This window comes from Micropterus salmoides, unplaced genomic scaffold (assembly GCF_014851395.1).
Source record: "Micropterus salmoides isolate LMB-PRFRI ecotype aquatic unplaced genomic scaffold, ASM1485139v1 Ms_hic_scaffold_2701, whole genome shotgun sequence".
Taxonomy (NCBI): Eukaryota; Metazoa; Chordata; class Actinopteri; order Centrarchiformes; family Centrarchidae; genus Micropterus; species Micropterus salmoides.
The window spans coordinates 287-25000 of record NW_024041931.1 but is presented as its reverse complement, the minus strand read 5'-3'; the positions used below and the strand labels follow the sequence as shown (position 1 = coordinate 25000).

Genomic DNA, 24714 nt, shown 5'->3' with positions numbered 1-24714 from the left:
TAATAACTGATGTTTTTTCTATGTTTTTACAGGATCTGGAGAATCAGATGCACATTGCTGAGCAGAGGCGACGCACGCTGCTGAAGGATTTCCACGACACCTGAAGCTCTGCAGCGATTGCAAAGAACCAGCATCTCCCTCCTTACTTTCTCCCTTGCCTCTCCCACCTTTGCCTCCTTCTATGACCATCCCTTGGTGCAGTGATACAGACCCCTACTTCTGCTTCTCTACATTTGCTCATTTGCTTCTTTCTTTCTTTCCCCCCTCTCGCTCCCATAATGCTGCAGGGTCACAGAATGGCACGATTGAATCTCTCCTTCTGTTTCTCATCCTCACCTCATTTATTTGTTTTGACTTCAGGACATCACAGTCACTGTGGTTACACTTGTTGCAACTTTTCAGATCTGATCAATTGATCATAATGGTCAAATTATGAGTTGTGGTGTGTCGGAAAACAGTGGGTAGACACTGACATGAGCAGTCACAAGCAACATGTTGCCTGTGTAAGTAGTCAGCTGTTTTCTCCAACATTATCCCAGCGATGCTGGAATAATCATTAGAGTAAAACTGCTAAGGATGGAGCAGGTTTTGTTATTAAGCAGATGTGGGAAATGGAATACATTTTTCTTTAAGGAGACTGCACTGATTGTGGATCTGTAGTTGGTGGTTTCACATAAAACATAATGACTAGCTGGCTCTTGCATGTGCAAGAGTACCTGTCGCGCCTGCTGAATTGGCCTGAACACATGCAAAGTTGATATTCTGAACTTTCCACACATTTGCATTCACCCCTCCTAAACTGCAATATGTTAATTGAAATAAATGGATAAGAAACTGCTTATAGGAAAGATGATTGAGTAGTGGAAGGTTTTATGGAAAAGGTTGTTTGTTTACTTCAAGTATTGCAAAATCTCAAAACTGCGCCAGCTAGTGGAGTGTGATACTTTTAGATTAACCATGTCGCTGACGCTGACCTGGCTCTGTTTTGAACAAACATTATTATCAACTTGGACAGATGAATATTTGGGGGCAACAAAATACAGTTTTTCCCTATGTGTGATGCATGTTCATGTACACAAAATACAAAAGAATAAGATGAATGTGTTTAGATGACAACTTTTTTAGATTTGTCATTATTTAACTATAAACGCAGCCCCTTTGTCCCCTTTTTTGTTGCTTTGTGTTAGTACCAAAACTGACCTGCCATAGCCACTACTGGCAGCAAAATAACGGAGTCATTATGGCCGAAGTAACACTACTGAATTACTCAGTCAAATCTTTCTCTTTACATTCTCATACTGGTTGCTTGATTGTGGTCAGCTATTGTAGATCCAAACCAGTGTGTGCCAGACCTTTATTATTAAAAGCTAGCATTTGTACCCCTACTGATCAGATGATACAGTTGTTTTGAAGCACCAAGTGTAATCTCAGCCATTCACGCACACTACAGCACCACCCATTGACATCGCATGCACACATCAACACACACGCTCAAACACTCCGCTTTAGAAAATTAACTGTTAATTTGCCTGCTTACCCCATCTTGTGCTTTTTTCTTTTTTTCTTTACCTTCATCCCCTCACTTTAATTTGCTCTTTATTTTCTCTTTTCTCCCTGCTCACATTGTTTGCATTTCTTCTGGAAAATGGCTGTTGACAGATTCTTTAAAAAAAAATGAAAAAAGAAAAACATTAAAAAAAAATTGTTGTAATTTTCAACGGTTGTACATTAATACAGAAATAGTTACTGAGAGTTTTTAAAACCAGACCCTGTCTCGTGTGTTTATTACACACACATATGCACCTACATAAACAGAAGATCAAACCCTTTAAACCGAGTTGTTCTTAAATTTCAATGAGAAGAGTCAAATAAAAGCAATATATTTCCAAAAATGTAATGGGGTGTTTGCTTCAAGTGGTGGCTAATATGGTAATATTACTGGAGAAAATGTGATGGGTTAATTATCCTTTTAGTTAAATACTTCTATCACTGTAGAATCATTTTATATTGCACCACTACTCAGTCCATGTGCAGCCTACTGTGAGCAGATGGGGAGCATGTTGAAATGCTATATTATACCATCTTTATTTAAGATATCAGGGGTAGCGTATTATGATAGACTAATAATGATTTTTTATTTTGATATTGCTGACGATCAGCCACTGTCTCGACGGCATGTCGAACAGCAAGGTTGCACAGATTTATGGGCGTGGAAACAGACCAAGTTTGTGAGTCATGCACAGAACCGCTGAGTAGCACATCTCGATAGGTAGCATAAATCAACAGAACACCGTCATCCAGCAGATGCTGTCCAACAGAACATAAGTCTGTTTACATTGAAATAAAGACACAGGCAACTGTTGTGTCCAAAGAGCAGATGAAACCATTGGTGGCTCCTCCTGTGCTCCCTCACTGACCCCGCCAAAAACCAGTAGGCTACTGTTCTTGGGTAAAGTTAATGACAGAATAAAGAAGAATAAAAGGCTGCGGGCTAACGTCATCATGTGTTTCATGTATTTCTTGAATTTAACGATCTCCTCCTATCAAACACTTGCATTAGGATCCTTTTGTTACATCTTACAGCCTTTACATTATGTTATATAATGAGATAGGGGAGACCGGGTATGGTTGTAACACTTTTTGCTTCAGTAACTATAACTCACTGAATTTTTTTAGCTAGAGTTCTCAAATTTTTATACAAAGAACCCACATATGTTCACTACGAATGGAACCAATTCAATCCTCTACAAGAATATCACAGACCTCATGAGTTGATGTCCAATGCAATGTGTTCCCTTGTTACAACCTACCCCAATAGCGGGGTAGGTTGTAACAATCACACAAAAGAATCAAAAATAGAATCCACACTATATGATAAGCTTCCAAAACAGGTAGTGATATCAAAGAACAATGTTTCACTCTTTCTGTAACAGACTTTGTCTGATGACTCGTGTGTACGTAAATTTATCTATAGAATAAACTTACTTTAAAGTATACTTAATACTACTAAAATGTTCCTAATTAAAGAACATCTGTACATCCTTAGGTCTAACTAAAAATAGGTGTATGTATGTGTGTGTCAATGTGTGTATATTCTTATTCCGAGTCACAGTCAGTGCTTGAAGTGAGCCAGTATTCACTGGTACGTATACCAGCACTTCTATAATTTACTCTTTGGCGTACTGGGACTTTTTTTGCGCACAGGCACTTCTCACAAGCTGCCCATACGCTTTTCTACCCTCTCCACCGGTGGAGACAGAGTACGGAAAAGGTCGAGTGACGATACACACGTCAACATGTGCACAACATGTGAATGGGGAGTACTGGTCACAGTGCTGACCAATTAATACTGGTAACCCTGTGGTGCCGGTTTGGTGGGCCCATACTGCAAAGGGTACTCTGTAGAATATTAAAATCAGTGTTGCAACCCACCCCACCCCCGTCAGCCAATGTTGAGCTAGCGGTATTACCATAGTGGTTTGAAATTAGAATTGAAAAAGTGCATCACATGTTGCCTGAGAAACTATATTTCCATCTAATATAAGTCAAGCAATTCTATCTGCAATAGTTGAGATACTAAACAAAAAATAGTCTTGGTCAAAAAATTTACTTTCTTACCTCAAAATCAGTTTTTTCTCTATATATTCTGAATGCACCTCTTTCCAGACTTGATAACCACCATGCTTGATCTGGGAGGAAGTAGGTGATCATTTCAGTATTTACCTAACTCCTAACTTATCTATATTTGATGGAATTGGTGTTGTTACAACTCTCCCCACGTTACAACCATACCCGGTCTCCCCTATTATCTAGTGTTATGTCACCTACAGCCTTTCTGTGTTTTGTCATTAAACAAATTGATAAAATCAATTAAGATCTGCCTGTTGACATTTTGTTGATTTTGTAAAAGCAATTAAAGAGCAACCATGTGGATTAAACGAGTTAACGTCTTCCAGTATCTTCAACCAAGTCCAGTTGCCCTTGACTTTAACCTTCGTTGGATAACTATGACATGGATGACTGAGAATCTTCACAGACACCTAAAGTAGGGGAGTTTTTTTTTTATTTTTATATTTTACAAGGTTAGGATGCTTCTGTAATACACTTTTCTTATCTAAAGTTAAGAAAGGAATCTTGAATTGGAACTGTTAATCTGTAATGGCCTTTTTCCTAAATGATTTCCTAACCCTTATTACCATGGTTACCAAGCAGTTAGGATAGGAACTTTCTGTAATATGGCCCCAGATCTGCATTTGTTTCTCCCGCAGCTGTGCTGCAAACGTGAATGATAGAATAATGCATGCATACGCTGTACACTTTATATTTAGAATAATATGTAGGCTATGTATATAGAGTTCTTCAACAGTCACTATTGTGTTGACACATGCTGCAGAAACCCAGGCCACCTCTGACATTATGGGATTGGCACCTTGTTTCACACAAGGGCTCTGGGTGTCTGCCACCACCTAATAAAGCTATGTGTTACAATGTTCCAAGATAGTATTAACTGCTCCACTTTACTGGCCTTATGTTTGTGACCCACTTACACAGTAACATGCAGTGTGGGGAGGATTGCGCCGTCAAGTGATTATTCCAAAGCATGACAGGCATTGTGAAATAGTTTTATGTGCTGTATGAAGTTTTGAAGCCACTGTAAAATGGGAAGTGTTCATATAATGTGGGACACATAGTGCATATCTAACCTATGAAATCCATTAACTTTTTTCCAAATAACATCCGACCATACAGTAAGGTTTTGGAGAATGTGTTCGCTAAATGAGTTGTTGATAATAGCAGTTGCAGGATCCATGACAGACATGTTTGTTTTTAAAGTCAAATGTCAGCAGTAACATACGCTGTGTACTCCGTAAGTACGTACACCAACTAAACTATGACGAAAGGCTGACGACGCAAACCATGGATGGGTCTTCTGTATGTTCCAGTGAGTTGAATCTTTTTTCACATCCAGGTACGACCGTAAAGTAATTTTTTGTCTTTGTCTGAGGGCCGGACGTGACGTCAGTGTCGGAAAAAAAACTGTCAAAGGGGAGTAACACACGTGCTGAAGGAAGCTGTTGAGAGAACATGAAAGCTAAACTCTGACTGAAAAGACTTAATAGCAACATTTTGTGTTCCGTGTCCACCCGTTAACAGAGTCAGACGACACGGGTCCTCCCGGCTTCCCAGAGGCGCGCGCAGCAGGACAGCGGTTGGACAGTTTAACTAAGCCAGAAGGAGATCAGCACTCGGGGCGAAGAGAGTTCTTGGTCTCTTCTTCCAGGGCCTGTGTGTGTGTGTATATGTATATTTGCTCGTTGCCTTAGCAGCTTGTTAAGTTTATGTCTATTAGACTGAAGGACTGGTGAGGGTTATTTGACCATCATGGCGGACTACCTGATCAGCGGGCAGACCGGTTACGTCCCTGATGACGGGCTAACGGGACAGCAGCTGTTCAACGGAGGAGACGGGCTGACATACAAGTAAAGACTCCATTATCATTCCGACTCCTCTCCCCCGGGCTAACCAGGCAAAGCATGGTATCGCACTCAACGAACTACTTAACGTGACTGATGTAATGTTTGGTAGATTGTTTCTCAGTTGGCCAACAAGTCGATCTGTTGTTGCCAAAGTCAGACTGGACTAACGTTATACACTGATTGGCATAAAGTCCAACTGGGGGAGTGTTGACCAAATAACTGATTGTCAGTATTGGATGAATGATTGACAGTAATATAATTGTTAGAAGTTAAAAGCAAACTGTCATTCGAGTCAGACTCAGTCTTTTGGTACATTACTGATTTAATCGATCCATTATTTGTTCAAAGAAACATTGAGCTACTACCTTTTTAAATGGATAAGTTATAACTAGGATGAGTCAAGCTCCAAACCCACTTGATCTTACATCATAGTGACCTTGTCAGGTTCAAAATAAAATAAAAACTTGAGAGAGTGCTTCCAGATCCACTGAAGAAATAATACAGCTGTTTTCACAGACTGCCAGATAATTATTGTCACAAGCTGAACTTAATGTTTAAAATTGGAGTGTCTCCTAAATGTCCAAAGTAATCGCAAGTGTACATTAGAAGTTACCAGAGCCCAAATTTGTCTTTAATTTGATGTTCTTAAAATAAGTGCCCCCAAAGTATGGAATGTATTAAATGAAACAATATAAGAAATCACGTTGTGGTTGGTACAAAGTTGGTACAACTAGTCTCTTTGTGTTTATATTAACTGGGAGATCACACTTGGCAGCATTTTTATGACTGTTGACCTTTACCTGCAGACAGTTGATTGTTTTGACCTTTTAAATTACACATTGCCAGCCACAAACTGTAGTATTTCTGGTAAGTAAAGTACCTGGATTTAAAAAGTGAAAACATTTCTGTAGTCTGGATTTTGGGCTCTTGGAAATGAGAGGGGGAAACATAACTTATATACACACACAGGTCCCAAATTTAGGGCTTGTTGGCCCCTGGCTATATTTAGAGCATCTACGTGTTAGTCCACTGTTCAGCAAAGCACAGATCGTAATGACTAGATGTTGGCACCTTTCCTGTCCAAAATCACAGATTATATCTTTGCTCATATCATGACATCAATATATTTCTATATCTACCACTTTACAAAGTGATGTCTTTTTAAAATTGCCAAAAGCTAATGTGTATTGATGACCCTTTGACCCACTGAGGCCATGATTTAATTGATTAAATTTGTATGCTTTTGCCAGTGTTTTAAAGCATAGTAGTGGTTCACTCATGTCACATGCCTGAACACACCATTTTGCCCTCTGCATCTTCTTGTTCTCATTGTCACATGGGTCTCACTGCCACATTCATCGGCATGCTTTGCATTTAAAAAGTTGTCTGACCCGATACATGACACCACCTGAGGATTCCAGAGAAAGTAATTCATGTCATGTCCCACTCGGAGTAGTTTTAGTCACACTTTTCCTTGAGTGCCTTCTTGGTTTTCTATTTCTGAACTAGAAAATATTTGGCTGGAAAATATTAACAACGTTACTATTTACAGACTTGACCTAAATATGTGTTGATGTTAGTCTTAAGGTTTTAGTTCTTAGTTTTGGAATGTGAGGTTTCAGATTATGCATTAAATTGTTTGTGTCTTCATTAGCTGTCAATTCAGTTTTCTTCAGTAAGTGCCAATTCATAATTTTCAAAACAAAGTTATCTCAGTGCATTTTTCATATAGAGCAGGTCTAGACCATAGTCTATGTAATATTAGCTGCCCTAACCTTGTCTGGTCTGTCTTTCAGCGACTTCCTGATTTTGCCAGGCTACATTGACTTCACAGCAGATCAAGTGGTGAGTCATGATGACAGACAAATATTTACCAACACATAAAATCTGACATACGCTGCTGTTGTGGTATTAAACTTATTTGAGCCTGGGAGAGTTAGGATTATCAGCTTTGTGCTTTCTATTTACATTTAGGGTGTTTGGTACAAAAACATGTATCCTAAATGCTGTTATCTAATGTTAGCATAGGAATTTGTTTATTACAGAACAGACCTAACTGAAACATTTCCTTAGTTAGGTAAGAAAGTTAGCTATCCTGAGATGGCAAAGACATTATAAATAACTGCTAAAAATAGCAGCACCACTGTTGTTAGGTCCTAATGGCAATTACAATAAACCTGGGGAACAACATGAACACCAACATATTATGATTAAAAGGTTACTCAAACTGTATGATGAGACTTTAAATTTCAGGACCATGTGTTAATGGGTGTATATTGATTGTCAAGGCGATTCGTTTTGAGTTTGATCAACATGCTTTGTCCACTGAAATCTTTATCCCAAGCTGATAATTGGGATGAAAACTTCCCAAAACGGTGGGGTTGCCTTTTCAGACCCATTGTCTGTTATAGCAAGCTAGCTAGTAAGGGGCAATGAAGTGAGACAGCTGTTGTCAAAGCTGGCTGTCACAGGCAGTCTTGTTCTAAACTCAGATACATGCATCGCTGGATGATTTGAAGAATCAAGTTTACAGTTCTATAAGATACAAGGTCTGAGATGGGATAAGGCACAGCCATGATGAGTTTAGCTTCTGTAATAGGAAGATAGGATTTTTCCTGTCTATGAAACTTTTAGCAGTTAGGATATGTTTCTGTAATGAGGCCCCTGATGTCTTTGTCCAGGACCTGACCTCAGCACTCACCAAACAAATCACCATGAAAACTCCCCTCGTCTCCTCTCCAATGGACACTGTCACAGAGGCCAGCATGGCCATCGCAATGGCGGTAAGTATGAAGCAAGCAAATTGTTTCTTTTACATTATTAGGGTGTTTATTGTTCCTGCTATTGTGTTTGCATACTATGCCAATCCCACATACTGAAGTATTGTCTCCTCCCAGCTAACGGGCGGTATTGGCTTCATCCACCACAACTGTACTCCAGAGTTCCAGGCCAATGAAGTTCGCAAAGTCAAGGTGATGATTATTATCTGTATGGTTTTATTTTCTCTCTGTACTCCTTCAGCCCTTCTTCACTTTCTTTCATCATCTTATCTTTTGTCTTTTAAGATTCTTTCTTATCTATTTATCCTTCATGTCATCTTTGTTTTTCCAGTCTCCTCAGTCTTTCACATGATTGTTTGATCCTTTTTTTCCCCCTCAACTTTTATCTTACATCTGCTTCTCTTTGTCTTTGTTCTTCTCTGTTTTTGTTTGCTGCTGTCAGTTGGAAATATATTCCCTTGCTCCTCTGCTCTAGAGTGTAGATAGTGGAACACTCACATATTCTTTATCCAACCCTCCCTAATTGACTCCCTTACACGCTTTCCCCTGCTGTTACTTTTTCTTTCTTTTCTTTCTTTCTTTCCTTCCTTCCTTCCTTCCTATGCTGGCTCTTACACCCATTTTCCATTTTTTTTTTAAATTTTTGTTCTACACCTCTGCTCTTTCTCTTGCCCTTTATTCTTCTTCAAACCTCCTTTTCCTCACTTCCCTCCTTCCCTACGTCCTCCAGCGTTACGAGCAGGGCTTCATCACGGACCCTGTGGTGATGAGCCCCAACAAGTGTGTACGGGACGTCTTCCAGGCCAAGGCTCGTCACGGCTTCTGCGGAATCCCCATCACAGACAACGGCAAAATGGGCGGCAAGCTGGTGGGCATCATCTCTTCCAGAGACATCGATTTTCTGAAGGAGGAGGACCACGGCCTGCCACTGAGCGAGGTTGTTGGGCTTTTGACATAAGCCTTAAGTGATTTATAAGTACTATGATGTTTAAAGCTGGATGAAATTGATGAATAAAGATTTTATGATACATATTGGTATTCAATTGCTAAGAATTTAAGTACATACTGAGGTTTTGGGACTGATATAGTTGAATATATTAATGTTGAAATAAATAATAATAAGGCAGCATATGCATAAATGCGTGTATAATGTGTCTTCTTGCATATCTGCCAATATATCTGCCAAAACTAGTTGTTTCAGGGGGTCTACCGCGTGTGTGTGTGTGTGTGTGTGTGTGTGTATGTGTACATATATAAACAAATAAAATTTATATATATATATATAGATGTAAAAGCCAAGCTCAAATTCAAGTACATTTTTTAAATTTTCTATAGATCTGTTTTTCACTTTTATATCACAGTCACATTTTAAAGAACTAAAACTCCCAGAAATAGTACGTTTTCTGAAACCTCTGCATTGAGTTTAGATTCTTCCTTTTATTTATGATCTGTGTGTGTCACTGTTTTGACAGGTGATGACAAAGCGAGAGGATCTAGTGGTCGCCCCTGCTGGAGTGACGCTGAAAGAAGCCAATGAAATCCTCCAGAGGAGTAAGAAAGGTAAGGAGGAGTATGCATGATTTGCATGTTTTTTTTAGGAATCCCAAGATTTGAGTTAATTGAATTGTATCAGCCTACCTCCAGTTACCAGTGTCTGTACATGTTTAACCTCCCTCCTCCTGCAGGTAAACTGCCTATAGTGAATGAAGAGGGCTCTCTGGTGTCCATCATCGCCCGCACAGACCTGAAGAAAAACAGAGACTTCCCTCTGGCTTCCAAAGACTCCCGCAAACAGCTGCTGTGTGGTGCTGCCATCGGCACCCACAATGACGACAAGTACCGACTGGACCTGCTGGCGCAGAGTGGGGTGGATGTAATTGTACTGGTAAGGAGGAGAACCTTTAGTGCAGGTGCTTGGGCTCAAACTGGCTTTCACTAGTCTACCGAGATACACTACAGACTTTGTTTCCAAAAAAACAAATAAACTATTTTCAAGTGGTTTCAGCTTTGTTACTGAGTTGTCAGTACCACAGCTTTGTTTTTTGTAAAGTCAATAAAATGCCTTCAAAATTTATCTTTAAAAAAGTCCTCAGGAGATGTTATATAAATGCATGATAGTTTGTACTTTTGCAGGATCTGTCGACAAATTCCGTTCCTTCCCCCCCTTCCCTTGCCCCATACACAGCAGCAAAATAAATTCATATATATGCTGTGATATATAAATGGATTAAGTGGCGCCTCTCTCTGCGACATTGTGGTAGGTATGGTCTAGTGATGCGATTAATTGGATTATATTCACAGAAAGTATAAAACATATTACATGTGTCCATTAAAAGTAAATGGACACATGTAATGTACTTTACCGGACCCTCTTGGGCCTTGGATCTACTCCCCCATAGTCTCTCCAAATCCTGTGGGAAACACTGAGTTAAAAACATTTTGATTATTTAATGTATGCAATGGCAAAATAAAAGGAAAAAATGTGAATGTACTTGTTTGGTGTTCGACAATTTTTTTCATTATATTTGGTTTTGGCTTTGGCAAAGAATTTTCATTTCGGTACATCCCTAGTAAGGTTGCCTGTTTTGGGCTTTTTATTTATTCATGTTTTGGAAAGCCAAGTCGCTTCACTTGGGCTTGTTTCCATAGACCTGGTTGCTTGTTTCTCTTGTGAGATCTCGCAACACTGGTCAGTACTGGAACTGCTGAAAAGACTTAAAGTGAGCTCTTTCACAGATTTGTAATAGATTAACTGGGTTTACATAGTGTAGTAATCATTGAGGGACTCCGGTGCATGACAGACCAGATATCAAAATCAATGAAACAAGTCTGCATTTTTTTTGTATACAATATACAATTTATTCAATTTTGTAAAGACTTGCTGCCACTGAGTGGGTTAATGAGAGATTATGTTTTTCATGACTCGAACATGCATCCTAGGATCAGACCTGGGTTTTGTGCCCCAGCAGCAGCGGGTTAATTAGAGATGATCCACAGCGATGAAAACTTTGATCTCAAACTTGGGATAAAGTGTAATGGTGTTCAGACAGATTTGATCTGGATTCCCTACATTTGACTTAGGTTTTAGGTCGTCTACTAGCTGTTAAGTGAACAAATTGAGATTTGTGATGCTCTGTAAATAAAAATGTTTTGTGTTCCTTCTGTACCTGCAGGACTCATCCCAGGGCAACTCAATCTTCCAGATCAATATGATCAAATATATAAAAGAAAAGTATCCAAACCTACAGGTCATCGGAGGCAATGGTAACTACACTTATCTTTACCTATGCACCAACATGTCAAAATAACCAGAAAAGGTCTTTCCTTACATTTGCACTTGTTTACTGACCTGTTGATGGTTAGTCAAAATCATATATATATCAATCATATTTATATCAATCATATTTATTAAAAGGGGACTCACACTGAGCCAGTGTTTGTCATTGGCTGTGACTGCAAAAAGATCAGCTGTGTCATGTTTCTCAGTGTCCAAACAATTGGTTAAGTTTCCTTGATGCCCCCAATACTAATGAAAATAGTTTCAGTTGTAGTGGCTTGTTGATCACATTGCTTAAAGTTAGAGGGACACATTGCAAGAACATTGTCGTTATCGAGCTCCAACAGCCTCTCTGTCTCCCCATGTCTGCTGCAGTGGTGACTGCAGCTCAGGCTAAGAACCTGATTGATGCAGGAGTGGATGCGCTAAGAGTGGGTATGGGCAGCGGCTCCATCTGCATCACACAGGAAGGTGAGTGACCCCCCCCCCCCCCCCCCCCCCAACAGTCAGCCAGTCTGGAGCCTTTAATGCAGTAAATGCCAATCAAAGGCTGAAAGTAAAATCAAGTCATTTTGTTCAACATTTTGATTGCCTTTATTTTGGCAGTAGAAAGTGGGATGTTAAATATCTGCTTTGCTTGACTGATCCTAATGCTGGGACCAAACTACAGGTGCATCTCAGAAATATAAAGTAAAATATTGTAAAAAGTGTTCTTTTTTTTCTGTAACTTAAGTCCAAAAGTGAAACTTTCATATATTCTAGATTTATTACACATAAATTTAAATATTAAATTTCTATATATCTCAATTATATGAAAGTTTCACTTTTTGAATTAAATTACAGGAAACCTTTTCACAATAGGCACCTGTACATATCAGCTCGGTGATGACACAAAAATATTATGTGGTTCATCAATTCCTGGGTAGTATGTCTTAGTGGAAGATAACGGATTCTGCACGTAGGACTCAGGAGGCTCAGATGGAAAGCAAGCATGTCAGAATAATTTTGCCTTCTCTCAGATAGTTTGATGTCTGTGACGTGCTCTGATTAGGGTGCAGTGTGTGTTGACAGTTCTGATCCTGGAAGTCTGTCTCTGGTGCCTTTTGCCATTAAGTTATGCAGGTTGTATAAGACAAGCTATGATTGGTCAGGGATCAGTCTGACATTTCTGTTCGCCATGTCATGTCAGGTACTGTGATCACCCGATATGGCATGGTGACCAACTGGCTGTAGTTGGTTAAATTGTGCATTTAGGGGTCAGTTCACAGAGAAAATGAAGCTGATTTGAATTTAAACAGATTTTTTGTAAAAACAACTTTTGGATTTTGAATCTAAATTGTCATTGGTTTACTTTTAGCTGTGATTTGTCTGGCAGAGTTGAGCATACAGTAGGTAGTGTCTGTGTGCATCTTGTTATCTCTGACTTAAGTTGTCTCTTCATTCTCTTGGCTTTCTCCCTCTTAAATTCTCTCCCACCCTGGTGTTTGTATGAGTGTATTTGTGTATGTGTGTATCCATGTCCAGCTCCCCCCAGTGTACCACCAGCAATAAAGCTTCACAGCCCCAAAACCCCAACCACTGTTACGGGATACTCCAGTAAGTTTTCCCACCCCCTTTGGCCTGTGGTGGGCTCTCATTGGCTCCACTGTCACAGTGTGCCCCCCCCCCCCCCCCCCCCAAACTTCACAGCCTGCTGCATTGATTGGTTAACAGCTTTGCACTGGTAGAAGTAGCAGGTATTGGTAGCAGGTATTTGTTTGTTTTGAGAGTCGGCCTTGTGTTCTGGGGTTTTAGGGTTTTGCTTGTTTCTGTGTTCTCACTAATCTGTAAATCATCTTAAATGAGTGTTGCTTTTACTCCACCCACTTTACTGACCTTTTGGTCCCTGGTCTTGATGATGTCATCAGATTGAGACACTATCCACTTGTGTCCTTCGGTTGCCTATGGATACCATTGGTCAGATGGTGGCTGGTTTTAAGTCTAAACCCTCTGTGTGCTGCTTCTGTGACAGGATTGTGATTTACTGAACATATTGAATAATTTTTTGAATATTGAATATATATAACATACACTCGTGCAAAAATCCATATCTCAAATATTAGAATAAAAACTGTATAATACAGAAATGTCGACCTTCTGAAAAAAGTAAATTTATGCACTCAGTACTTCATGCAAAAGGTCTGGGCTCCTTCTGCATGGATTACTGCATCACTGCTGCGTGGCATGGAGGCAGTCACCCTTATGGAGGCCCAGGTTGCTTTGATAGCGGCCTTGTCTGCATTGTTCTGGTGCCTCTCATTTTCTTCTTAACAATACCACAGATTCTCTTTGCTGGCCAGTCAAGTAGTCACAGTAGTACCATGGGTAGCAAACCAGTTACTAGTGGTTTTGGCACTGTTGCAGAAGGAAATCTGCATTCCCATGAAGCTTCTCAACAGATGGAAGCATGAAGTGCTCTAAAATCTCCTGGTAGACTGCTGCATTGACTTTGGACTTGATAAAACACAGTGGACCAGCACCGGCACATGACATGGCACCCCAAACCATCACTGACTGTGGAATCTTCTGCACTGGACTTCAAGCAACTTGGAAACTGTGCCTCTCCACTCATCCTCCAGACTCTGGGAACTGGATTTCCAAATGAAATGCAGAATTTACTTTCATGTGAAAAGAGGACTTTGGACCACTGAGCCAACGGTCCAGTTCTTTCTCTCCTTAGCCCAGGAAAGATGCTTCTGACACGGCTTGTGGTTCAGGAATGGCTTGACACTAGCGGCGCGACGCTTGTAGCTCATTTCCTGGACACGTCTGTGCCTGGTGGCTCTTGATGCTCTGACTCCAGCCTCAGTCCACTCCTTGTGAAGCTCCTCAAGTTCTTGGCTCGTCTTTGCTTGACAAACTGCGGTCATCCTTGTTGCTAGTTCAACTTTTCCTACCACAGCTTTACCTTTCAGTCAACTTCCCATGAATATGCTTTGATACAGCACTCTGTGACCAGCCAGCACTTTCAGCAGTGACCTTGTGTGGCTTATGGAGACTGTGAGTGAGCCTCTTCTGTCAGAAGTCTTCCCTATGATTGTTGTTGTGTTTAATGAACCAGACTGAGAGATTAAAGGCTCTTCTCAGGTCGACATTTCTGTGTTATACATTCTTTATTCTAATATTTTGAGAGATGGATTTTTGATTTCTTTGAGCTATAAGCTGTAATCATCAAGATTAAAACAAAAAAAAAGGCCTGAAATATTTAAATTTATGTAACGAATCTAGAATATATAAAAGTTACAGAAAAATATTTACTTTTCCACAATATTCAAATTTTCTGAGATGCACCTGTGTATATATTTTGTTAATTTCATCTATTTATATGTTTATTGTTGTTGAACACCTATTTGCAAAAAGACATTCTTTGTATGTGTAAAACCAACTTGAAAATAAATCTGATTGAGATTGGGCTACACGGTTTATAATCACCTACACTGTATGTCATAATACTTTTCCCTAAAGCAAGCAAAAGTAGCAGTACTAAATTATAATTTAGAAGTCAAGATTAGACTGACAGGTTTCCCATAAGCTACTGTAGTTCAGTATTAAAGTTACGATCCTTAACATTTTCATTTACTCAAACCCATTTTTGTTTTCAGCAATAGCCATTCAGAATATATACATTCTGTACCCCTCTATTTATTTGTTTTCATTGTCAGTGGCAGAGTCCACCATTCCCACACTGGATTCAAATTGCCTACTTCAACATTGCTTACCATCAACATGAGTTTACTTTGCTTTCCTCTCTTACATCGTGGCTATCAATACAGCAGGATTACTAACATTATAAATGCTGCCCTGAGTTCACAGGAAGCAAAATGACTCTAGGAGTAAAAAAGGAATTAGGTTGTTTGTCTTTGTTGGCATTTAGTAAATTTGAGCGCCAGTGTCCCTCACTTGATGGTGTGAAAGATTATTGGTTGAAATCTTAAAGATCTCATTTAAATCAATTGATTAGCATGTATGTTCGGCTTAATTGAGACAGCATATATTGTATGAGACGGGTTTGGATTCAGAGGGCAGTGTGGTCGTGTCTGCTGATGTGACCATTTTAATTTCCTCATCTCACGTTTCTTCAACAACAAACAGAACAGAAACAGAAAGACACGTTCCCAGCTTGTTTGCTCATTCACTGTGTGATTCAAAGACACAAAAAAAAAGATTTTTAACATCACTTTGCTGTGTTTTTCCGCTGTGCATGCCAATCAAAACTGACCTCTCTTTTTACATTTGGGAAGTTTTTATTGTCAGTTTATCAAATTATCAGCCAGCAGATGATACAAGTGGCAGAGCCAGCAGCTTATTCAAATTTACAACATGAAAGCTTTGTGTTTAGCTTTGTTAGCTTTTCACGAGTTTTAGTTGTGCATTCTCTGGTAGGTGAAGGCCGGTGTAATAGTAAAGACAGTCATCTGAACTACGTCTTGTCTCATCGTGACAACTTCTACAGCTGTAGATATTCTCTTACATCATTTAAACCTCCTCTGTCTCTCGCCTTCCTCCTTTCAGTGCTGGCGTGCGGCAGACCCCAGGCTACAGCCGTCTATAAGGTATCAGAGTACGCCCGGCGTTTCGGTGTGCCGGTCATCGCTGATGGCGGCATCCAGACTGTCGGGCAAATTGCCAAAGCCCTGGCACTGGGAGCATCCACAGGTATGGATAGATAAGTGTTTCAGATTCATTGTGCAGGAGTTTATCATTTAAATATTTTGATGATTGATGAGATAGATGGACTAAATTAAAAATAAAACTATTTAGCTTCAGGTTTGACTACAAGATCTATATTTGTTTTTTTCAAATCCATTTTAAAGAAGGTATGAATGTCAGTCAGTAGCATTGTATTTTTGTTTTGCGGATAATGCGCTACCCCAGAGTTTTAAAACAAAAACTTCTCTGTTTTAGGTGTTCGGATTCGCTGATTTTGTGTTGACAGCAGCTGCATTTTTAAATTGAAATGTTCCATGATCATATTAAAATGAAAATGGAAAGGCTATATACAGTGGCCAATATTCACAAGATGATTCAAATGTTTTAATAAAATGCCACAAGTCACAATAAAAATTACAATGCAAATTTATGTCAAACAGCATTTCCATTTTCATTTTAATATGCTCACAGAACTCCTAAACAAGATTAAAAATGACAAGGAAGTACTCAAATAACATGTGGACAGTTTAAACGCTATTGTGGAATTACATTTTCATTGTGAACGTTACATCGTCATTTTAATAGGCTTCCATACTGAGGATTATAATTTGAACAGTAGATTTGGATTATGTTGTATACTTCGCTTGGTGTGAAATCTTAATTGCACTGGAGGAATAAAGCAAAAAGACTAACTTTCCCCCAACTTTTATACCAATGAAGCCTTTCAGTTAGGCATCATTAATCTCTTGTCTTCTAGTCTTCTCCTAGTCTTCCCATTTAATAACTTAACTTCCCTCTGTGTCCAGTGATGATGGGCTCTCTTCTGGCTGCCACCAGTGAAGCTCCTGGTGAATATTTCTTCTCTGACGGCATCCGGTTGAAGAAATACCGAGGGATGGGCTCCTTGGATGCCATGGACAAAAACCTGGGCTCCCAGACCAGATACTTCAGGTATAGAAGTACAAAAACAGGGCTTTCAGTTGAATTTATTTCAATTTCATTTATTTAGTGCCAATTCATAAAGAAGTTATTTCATTGCATTTTCATATACAGCAGAAGATCTAGACTGGGGATGTCACGATACCAGAAATTTCGAAAAATCGGCCTTAGCTGAGGCTAATTACCTGGCCAGACTTTTTCTGATTAGCTGATCACGAAAGACCTCTTCCTTTTCTCTCAGTTGTAAGGGGACCAGCTGTCAGACTTGCGTGTGCTGCTGCCGCCACCACTATCTATGCTATCAGTTCTGTTTTTGTAGCGCTCAGGTAGCTCAGGTAGCTTCACGTTATCCCCTCTGTGTCTTGTGTGAAGCGGTGTTGCTTTGCGCATCGTCCTCTGGGTGGCATCATGGCCATATTTACCATATCTGCTCCAGGATGATGCGCTACATAAAAACATAGGCTTTATAAGACAAGCCCTGCCCCGCTTTTCAGGAAATTAACTCCTGTGAAAGAGAGGATGTCCAGGACAGATGGACAGATGATTTGATGTCAATATAATCATAGATGAGCGAGCTATTGAAATTAAAAACTTGCAATGTACTTAATTAATTAATATATTTTCTTAACTTAATTCACAGGTGTGAAATGTTAAAGGGTGGACATCATCTGTATTGTTTGAGATTTCTGTTATTATCTAAAGTTATTGATAATTGAAATGGATTGTAATGCACCTTTTAAGATGGTCCTCTACTCCACTATGGTGTCAGATGCGTTTTCTTTGTGCTGTAAACTGCATCGTCATCTTTGGTGATTTTGAGTTGATCAATACTGTTAAACATCTTTCTAAGTTAGCTCTTCAACATATCACAAAACTGGGAGAAATTGAGGCTTTCACACAGAGCTATTGAAGGTAACAGCTGTGAAAACCGAATGTTAAATATTAAAATAACTTCACCCTGTCCATGTGTTGGATCCCCGGTACATACGGTACTGTAGAAAAACGAGTACCACCATGTTTTTTTTAAATTTTGGCATCGACTTGGTACCGAAGTATCTTGTGACAGCCCTAATCTAGACCGCACTTTTTATTATTATTTACAGAGACCATGAGCAAGCACTTTTTGCTTGCTCATGTTGGGGATGATACAGATTGTATTATTACAATTGACCAAAGTTTATAATTTGGGATTACCCTAAAACTCATACTAAGAGAAGCGACCACATCCACATCAACAATCCTTTCTTCCCTTCATTGGTTACCTGTGAGTTTTAGAATTCAAGATTGTTGTGAAAGCCTTGAATGGTCAGGCTCCTGCCTATACCTTTGATCTGCTAACTTCCTTTGAGCCTGATCCCTGCTTAAGATCATCTGGCAGGACCGTACTAATAGTTCCAAAATCTCAACTTGTGACTAAAGGTTACCGCGCCTCTCACAAGTAGAAAACCCTGCATGGGGATCTCAAGCAGGCAAACTCAGTGCTCTCTCTTAAATCTCTGCTATAAATGTATTATTATTTTATGGTTTTCTTAACTGAATTATTTGATCATGTTTTATGTCTTGTGTTTTGGATCTTATTGACTTGTTTTTAAAAAGTTATATATGGTTATTATTACACATGGGTAACCTGTGTTTCACAGATTTGTAGTGTTGGCAGACATTTTACCTAATACTATTAAAGGTTTATTATAGTTTGATAGTAAATATCACAACACTCTCAAAAGGAAGAGTTTTCAAAAGACTTTAATGCAGTCACCTTATTATGGATCAAATCATTAGCCACACAGTAGCAGTATACATGTTGTACAAGACGATCTGCTTTAAATGTCAATTTTTGATAGCTACAAAAGTTCACACTTATTGTATGCCACTAACCCTATCATATAATTCAATCTTTTCCCCCTCCTCTTTCCTCACAGTGAGAGTGATAAGATTAAAGTTGCTCAGGGTGTTTCTGGAGCGGTGCAGGACAAAGGCTCAATCCATAAGTTTGTTCCCTACCTGCTGGCTGGCATTCAGCACTCCTGTCAGGATATCGGAGCCAAGAGCCTTACACAGCTCAGGTAAAAACACACAGATAAGTGTTTAAAACTGCATTCTACTGAGCCTTAAGGGACCATAGAAGAGAAAATAATCGATAATAAAATGCTTGGGTACAGAATAGTAAAATATTAGGGGATTTTCCATCTGGAATTATAATTCTCATGTAATACAGTATTTAATTCTATATAAGCTTCATGAATGCATTGACTAATAACTTTCGTCTGAAAAATTCAGTACACTCAGTGCAATACATCTTTGCCATATTGTACTAGGCTGGGTGGTATTTTTTCATATGTTTGTCAAAATAGCTGTTTTGGCCTATATAATGTGTTAACAGTCAGATTTGTACAGTGTAATGTGTACAAATCTGACTGGCTGGTAATCAGTATATTATGTCCAGCATACATTCACTTTTTTCTGACTAGTTTATTAATCTGACCTTTCATTTAGTTGGTATAAAACAATTTAACCCCTCCCAATATTGAAGTCTTCTCATTTCATCTAACTCACCTTGACTGAGTGCTCCTTCAAAATATGTGTACAGAAATGTTACAATAAAATGTGGAACGAGATCATAGGTACTTCTCAAATTGATCTGAAAGATCCACATTCCCATTAAAACACCCACATACAAACACTAAGAGCAGAAATCAACGTAAGTATCTTTATTCAACACTCCTTTTCCATGTTTACCATCGTGGGGAGGGGGAACAGTGGTTAACACTAACAACACATTTTTAATTAGGGTTATTGGTTGCATTTGAAGCCGTATGTTTTACATCCAATCAAAGTTAGCATGCAGACAATGCAAAAGAAATTTATTGATATTCCCAAAGTCATGGTCTTGACTGGTCTTGAAATAAAATCCCAAGTCCTCCAATGTCCGAAACAGAGACAAGACAGAGTACAAATGCGGTCAAGTCTGAGACAAGACCATAAAAAAGTGGTCTTAAAACCAGTCTCAAGTAGTACAACACTAGCTTGCATGCAGCTGCTTGGCCATGGAAACCCATGCCATGAAGCTCCCGGCAGAGAGTTTTTGTGCTGATGTTGTTGTCAGAGGAGGTTTGGAACTCTGCAGTTTTTGATTCAGCACAGCAATGGTGACCCCGCTCAGTAACTTAATTGTATCTTGTTCTTTACATTCTTCTGCGCAGCTGTGCCAGCACGAATTTCCCCTACAGGGGATCAATAAAAGGCATATCTTATATTATTGTCTGCCACATACTAACTGCTATAACAGTATTCTGTGGCAATGAAAGTCATTGATTTGGGATACAGCTTTAGCCTTGGCACTGGCCTGCCGTTTGTGTCACAATTTATTCTTCCCCTTGTGCCAAACTGTTTTGTAACAGCATTTCTTCCTCCTGGCAGAGCCATGATGTACTCTGGAGATCTGAAATTTGAAAAGAGGACAACGTCAGCTCAAATGGAGGGTGGTGTCCATAGCCTGCACAGGTACACACACGCACACACACACACACACACCCCCCGCAACAAAAACTGGTGTTTCTTCTGTACAGATCTACTCAACTACATAGATACAACTTTGTTGTTGTTTGGTTTCATATTCCATCATCTTAAAAGTTCAGTCACACAAGCTTTCAGTTAAACTTCCTCTTTAGCGCCTCCAGTCTGTCTTAACAGGAAACCTCAGGGAGCATTATAGCTAGCTATGTGATCTTTTCCTCACTAACCGACTCTTCTTTCTCCAACAGTTATGAGAAACGTCTGTTTTGAGAAGAAGCCAGCCATTCAGCCTACAGATGGAGAGTCCTTCCCACAGAAACATTATGCAAATGCACATGCCAGACCATCCTAGATTAATACTCTACATTTTCACAATTAACTTTTCATACAAATTAGTCTGTCAAGATTTGACACACACACACACACACACACACACACACCCCTAAGGATCCATCAGTCTTCCTGCCAGTGTCATCTATGCATTGTCTGTTTAGCAAAGTCGTTTGTGTGAGTGAAGGAGAAGTAAGCATTTATCAATCAGTGCACGTGTGGTTGAGTCCTCCTTTGCCTTTCATGTTTGGATAACATAAAATGTCTGGTGTGTCCATTGTAAGACAAAAAATTTGTCTAATAATAAAGCATGTTTTTCCAAGAGCCGCTATCAACTGTCAGTTGTTTATAATTTGGACTAACATTTATGTGTAGTAGGTTATTGCTGGATTCTCATGTTACGTGCAGAGGAGAGGCTTAACCTAAGAAGACGTGCTGCAGCTTGTGGTGTCTAATGAGAAACGGTCAGCTCAACAACCAACAGATCTAGTTTCTGTTTATCTGGTGTAGGAAACCAGGGGTGACAATCCCATCATTTATGAAGTTGGTCTTTGACTAAATATTATATATTTTTGAAGGCAGACCTAACAAATATAGCACTGGTTAAAGTTCCAGATGATCAAACATCCAAAACTAAAAGGAAGGGAATTGGGTCAAAACTACAAATACTATCAGGACAGGCTTTCCTACTAAACTGTAGGTAATGCATCTATCAAATATATATAAACAAATCTTTGTCCTATAATTTCCTAACTTTTTTACATATAAGAGAGTCATTTCCATAGCTCTTAACTGAAAGGAGTTTCCTGGAGAAGCTAAGGTTAACTTAGAAACACTGAAAGTCCAAAACGTGTAATTTATTTCAGTATTCACTGTAGAGAAGTAAAGGCCCAATTTGTCGCAAGCCTACCCAGCCAGATAAACTGAATTACTGCTGAACTGTTAATAACTGCAGTACATTCAAGGATAGGATTGATAGGCTACTCAGATTTCCGCCATCAGAGAACAAGCAGCCACCTTATCTCTCTTACCTACTTCACCTTCCTTCAGCCTGCTGGAGGTCTCTGGGGGAGGATCAGCGACTGGCCAAATCCACCGGACTTTCCGAGCTGAAACCCAGAGGAACTGACGGGACTCATTTAGTTGCACTCTGTTGGTCACACCTGTCTCACATCATGCCACATGCAGATGTTTCTAATTAAATTCTCACAACTGAAAGAGCAAGATTTATATATATATATATATATGTGTGATTCATGGAAAACTTTTATTACAATCATTACAACTTCGGCATTATTTAAAATGCCACACTGCATGTAACTTATTTTGATAAAACTACTATATTTCCATGTTAAGCATGTCTTAATAAGCCATATTTATTAACTGAAATATATTACTGAAATGCTGTTGAAACAAACTACTTCTCAATCTACTACATCACCTAATGATAATGGGTGGTTTGTATGCCACATACATATCCAAAGGCAGACTTAACATTCACCGTGCTAAACAATTAAAAAGGACGGACTGTCAAAAATGTATTTTTAAAAAAGATGGTCTAAAGTTTGTGGAGAAAATGTAGGGTGAAATATTTTTGGGGACAGTCCTAGCAAATAAAGTAACCATACATGCCTAAGTTTGAGACCAAGAAAAATATTACATTAACAACACTAAAGGTGGAATTGACCAAGCTGGTCTTCTGGAGAAAACTATATGTAACTTTATGAATATCATCTATGTAACTTTTTAAATATCATTTTCTAAATAATAAAGTGAAAATTTAAGGTAAATAATGAAGAAATGGCCAAATTACAAATAATACAAGCACATATTAACAAATGCATTGTACAGGGGACTAAAATGGCAGCAAAGCAGCAAGGAGCTTTATTTGCAGCAAATAAAAAACACTGGCTGGTTTACGCACATTAGAAAAAGAGAGGTTCTACCTCATGTGGTATCTAGCGACACAGATATTTGGTTTTATTTGTTTTGTGATATCATCACTCTAATTGTGTTTGTGGTGCTTACAGCACAGAATAATTACATGTAGAAAAATGTAACACCAACATCTCTTTCTAGAAGTAGTGTCCTCTTTAGTCAGGATAATTCACTAAACACGCCATTAACAGTTTTCATGGGGGCAGTTTTAGCATCAAGTATTTCTAGTGCAAACTCGTCACAGGGTCTGTTTTGTCATTTGTTTCTGTATTTAAAATGTTTAACATAACAGATAAAACCAAAACTAAATATTGTTTTGGGTGACCGGACCCTTTATAAAATTTTAATAGATATAAATGTTGACGTTACCCACAACAGACACCACAACTGGAAAAACTGAGAAAACAGTTAAATCAGTCAATGTGCAAACTCTGTATACAATATCTAAATTAAATACATTTAAGTCATAACACATAACCATTATGACAAACTGGGATCAGTGTACATTCTGAACTGATTTTACTTCACGTATCTGTCCGTAAGATATTAAAACGAGACTATATTAATGTTTGAATGTATCTCATTCTATATAAAAATATTTAAATTAAATTATACCTAATCAATTCAGGTTTAACAAATAAACTGAAAGACAACAAAAGAAGTCCAACTTTAAATGACAACTGATTGCTGCAGCAAGTAAAATGACAAAAATAATAATATAATGAATAATTTATCTTCAGCTACAGCGTATTTGAAATAAAGAACATTTTAAAAAGGCAAAATAGAACGTGTTGTCTCTCTCCAGCAGGGAGAGGAGACAGGGAGGGAGTGGATAAAGGAAGGAAAGGAGGAGTTTTGTCTGATCAGGAGAAGTGAAAGTGAAATGAATCTCTAGAGTATTTAAAGAGGAAGTTTAGACTCCCAGTGCTGTTGGCAGACGGGGCTACAGGGCAGGACGCACTACTCTGAGATGTTGGTGAGAACTTTTAAAACATTGTTTTTCAAACTTTATCATCACTGTGAACAATTTATACTGGTATGTTTTTGGCAGTTCCTGGTGTACTTTCACTTTGCTTTCACCCTACTGGCTTTGTAAAGTGCCATTCCCCATTCCACTTCTCTCTTTCTCTTGATTTGACTTCTTACTTTTAACCTTTGTACTTGTATTCTCCTCATAACGTTTTGTTTTAATGCTTGCAATAAATGTTTATTCCATCATACGTCTCATTGTTAGAACATTCAAGATCATTCAAGGTTTATTATCCAGTACATATGTCAAACTGAAAGCATATTTCAGCCTCTGTCATTGTATCCAACTCCTCTCTTTCTTTCACCAACTGCCTCGTATCTTTCCGGTGTTTCTATTATTTTTTTTCACTGCTTTTGAGGACACGAGAAATTAATGCAGCCTTAAATCAGGGTCTAAAACCTATTTTAAGCTCCACAGGAAGAGCCCTGTAAATCTCTTCCTTAATTTTTTCAGCTCTCTCCTTCCTTTTATCGTTCTATCAGCTCTTCCTTGTCAGGCTGTCCTCCTGTGTCCCGTTTTGCTTGCTTTTTCTCCCCCCCCCCCCAACCTTTTGGCACATGATACATAACAGGTTTTTCAAGATGAGTTTGTAAGTATGATACTGTAAGTGACAACATTCCCTGCTACAATATTTTATGGACAGAAAATCTGATAAAGCTGACACGTTTCAGTTGCATAAATCTTCAAAATCTTGTTGGTTTTAAAACTGTATGCTAAAACAATTTCCAGGTTTTTTTTTAG

At 38.8% G+C, this 24714-nt stretch overlaps 2 protein-coding genes across 3 annotated transcripts; both read left to right on the top strand.

The window, feature by feature from the left end:
* Positions 1-31: 31 nt before the first annotated feature.
* LOC119919378 (E3 ubiquitin-protein ligase ARIH2-like) lies at positions 32-1886 on the top strand (the record flags this gene model as incomplete). The annotated part of the gene is given in 1 exon segment (XM_038739787.1): positions 32-1886. A coding segment is annotated over 1 exon segment (73 nt), but the record flags the coding sequence as incomplete, so codon positions are not given.
* Positions 1887-5023: 3137 nt separating this feature from the next.
* Positions 5024-21334, top strand: impdh2 (IMP (inosine 5'-monophosphate) dehydrogenase 2). Of its 2 annotated transcripts, none has more exons than XM_038739785.1 (14): positions 5024-5480; positions 7274-7322; positions 8159-8260; positions 8375-8449; positions 8988-9194; positions 9730-9817; positions 9943-10142; positions 11431-11521; positions 11910-12005; positions 16086-16229; positions 17030-17174; positions 19082-19225; positions 20580-20663; positions 20924-21334. In XM_038739785.1, the coding sequence occupies exons 1-14, from the start codon at positions 5383-5385 to the stop codon at positions 20943-20945; spliced, it is 1545 nt and encodes a 514-aa protein (XP_038595713.1). In that variant the 5' UTR covers positions 5024-5382; the 3' UTR covers positions 20946-21334. The 2 variants fall into 2 exon arrangements, with proteins under 2 accessions (XP_038595713.1, XP_038595714.1); XM_038739786.1 differs by having other exon boundaries at positions 5407-5537.
* Positions 21335-24714: the final 3380 nt, after the last annotated feature.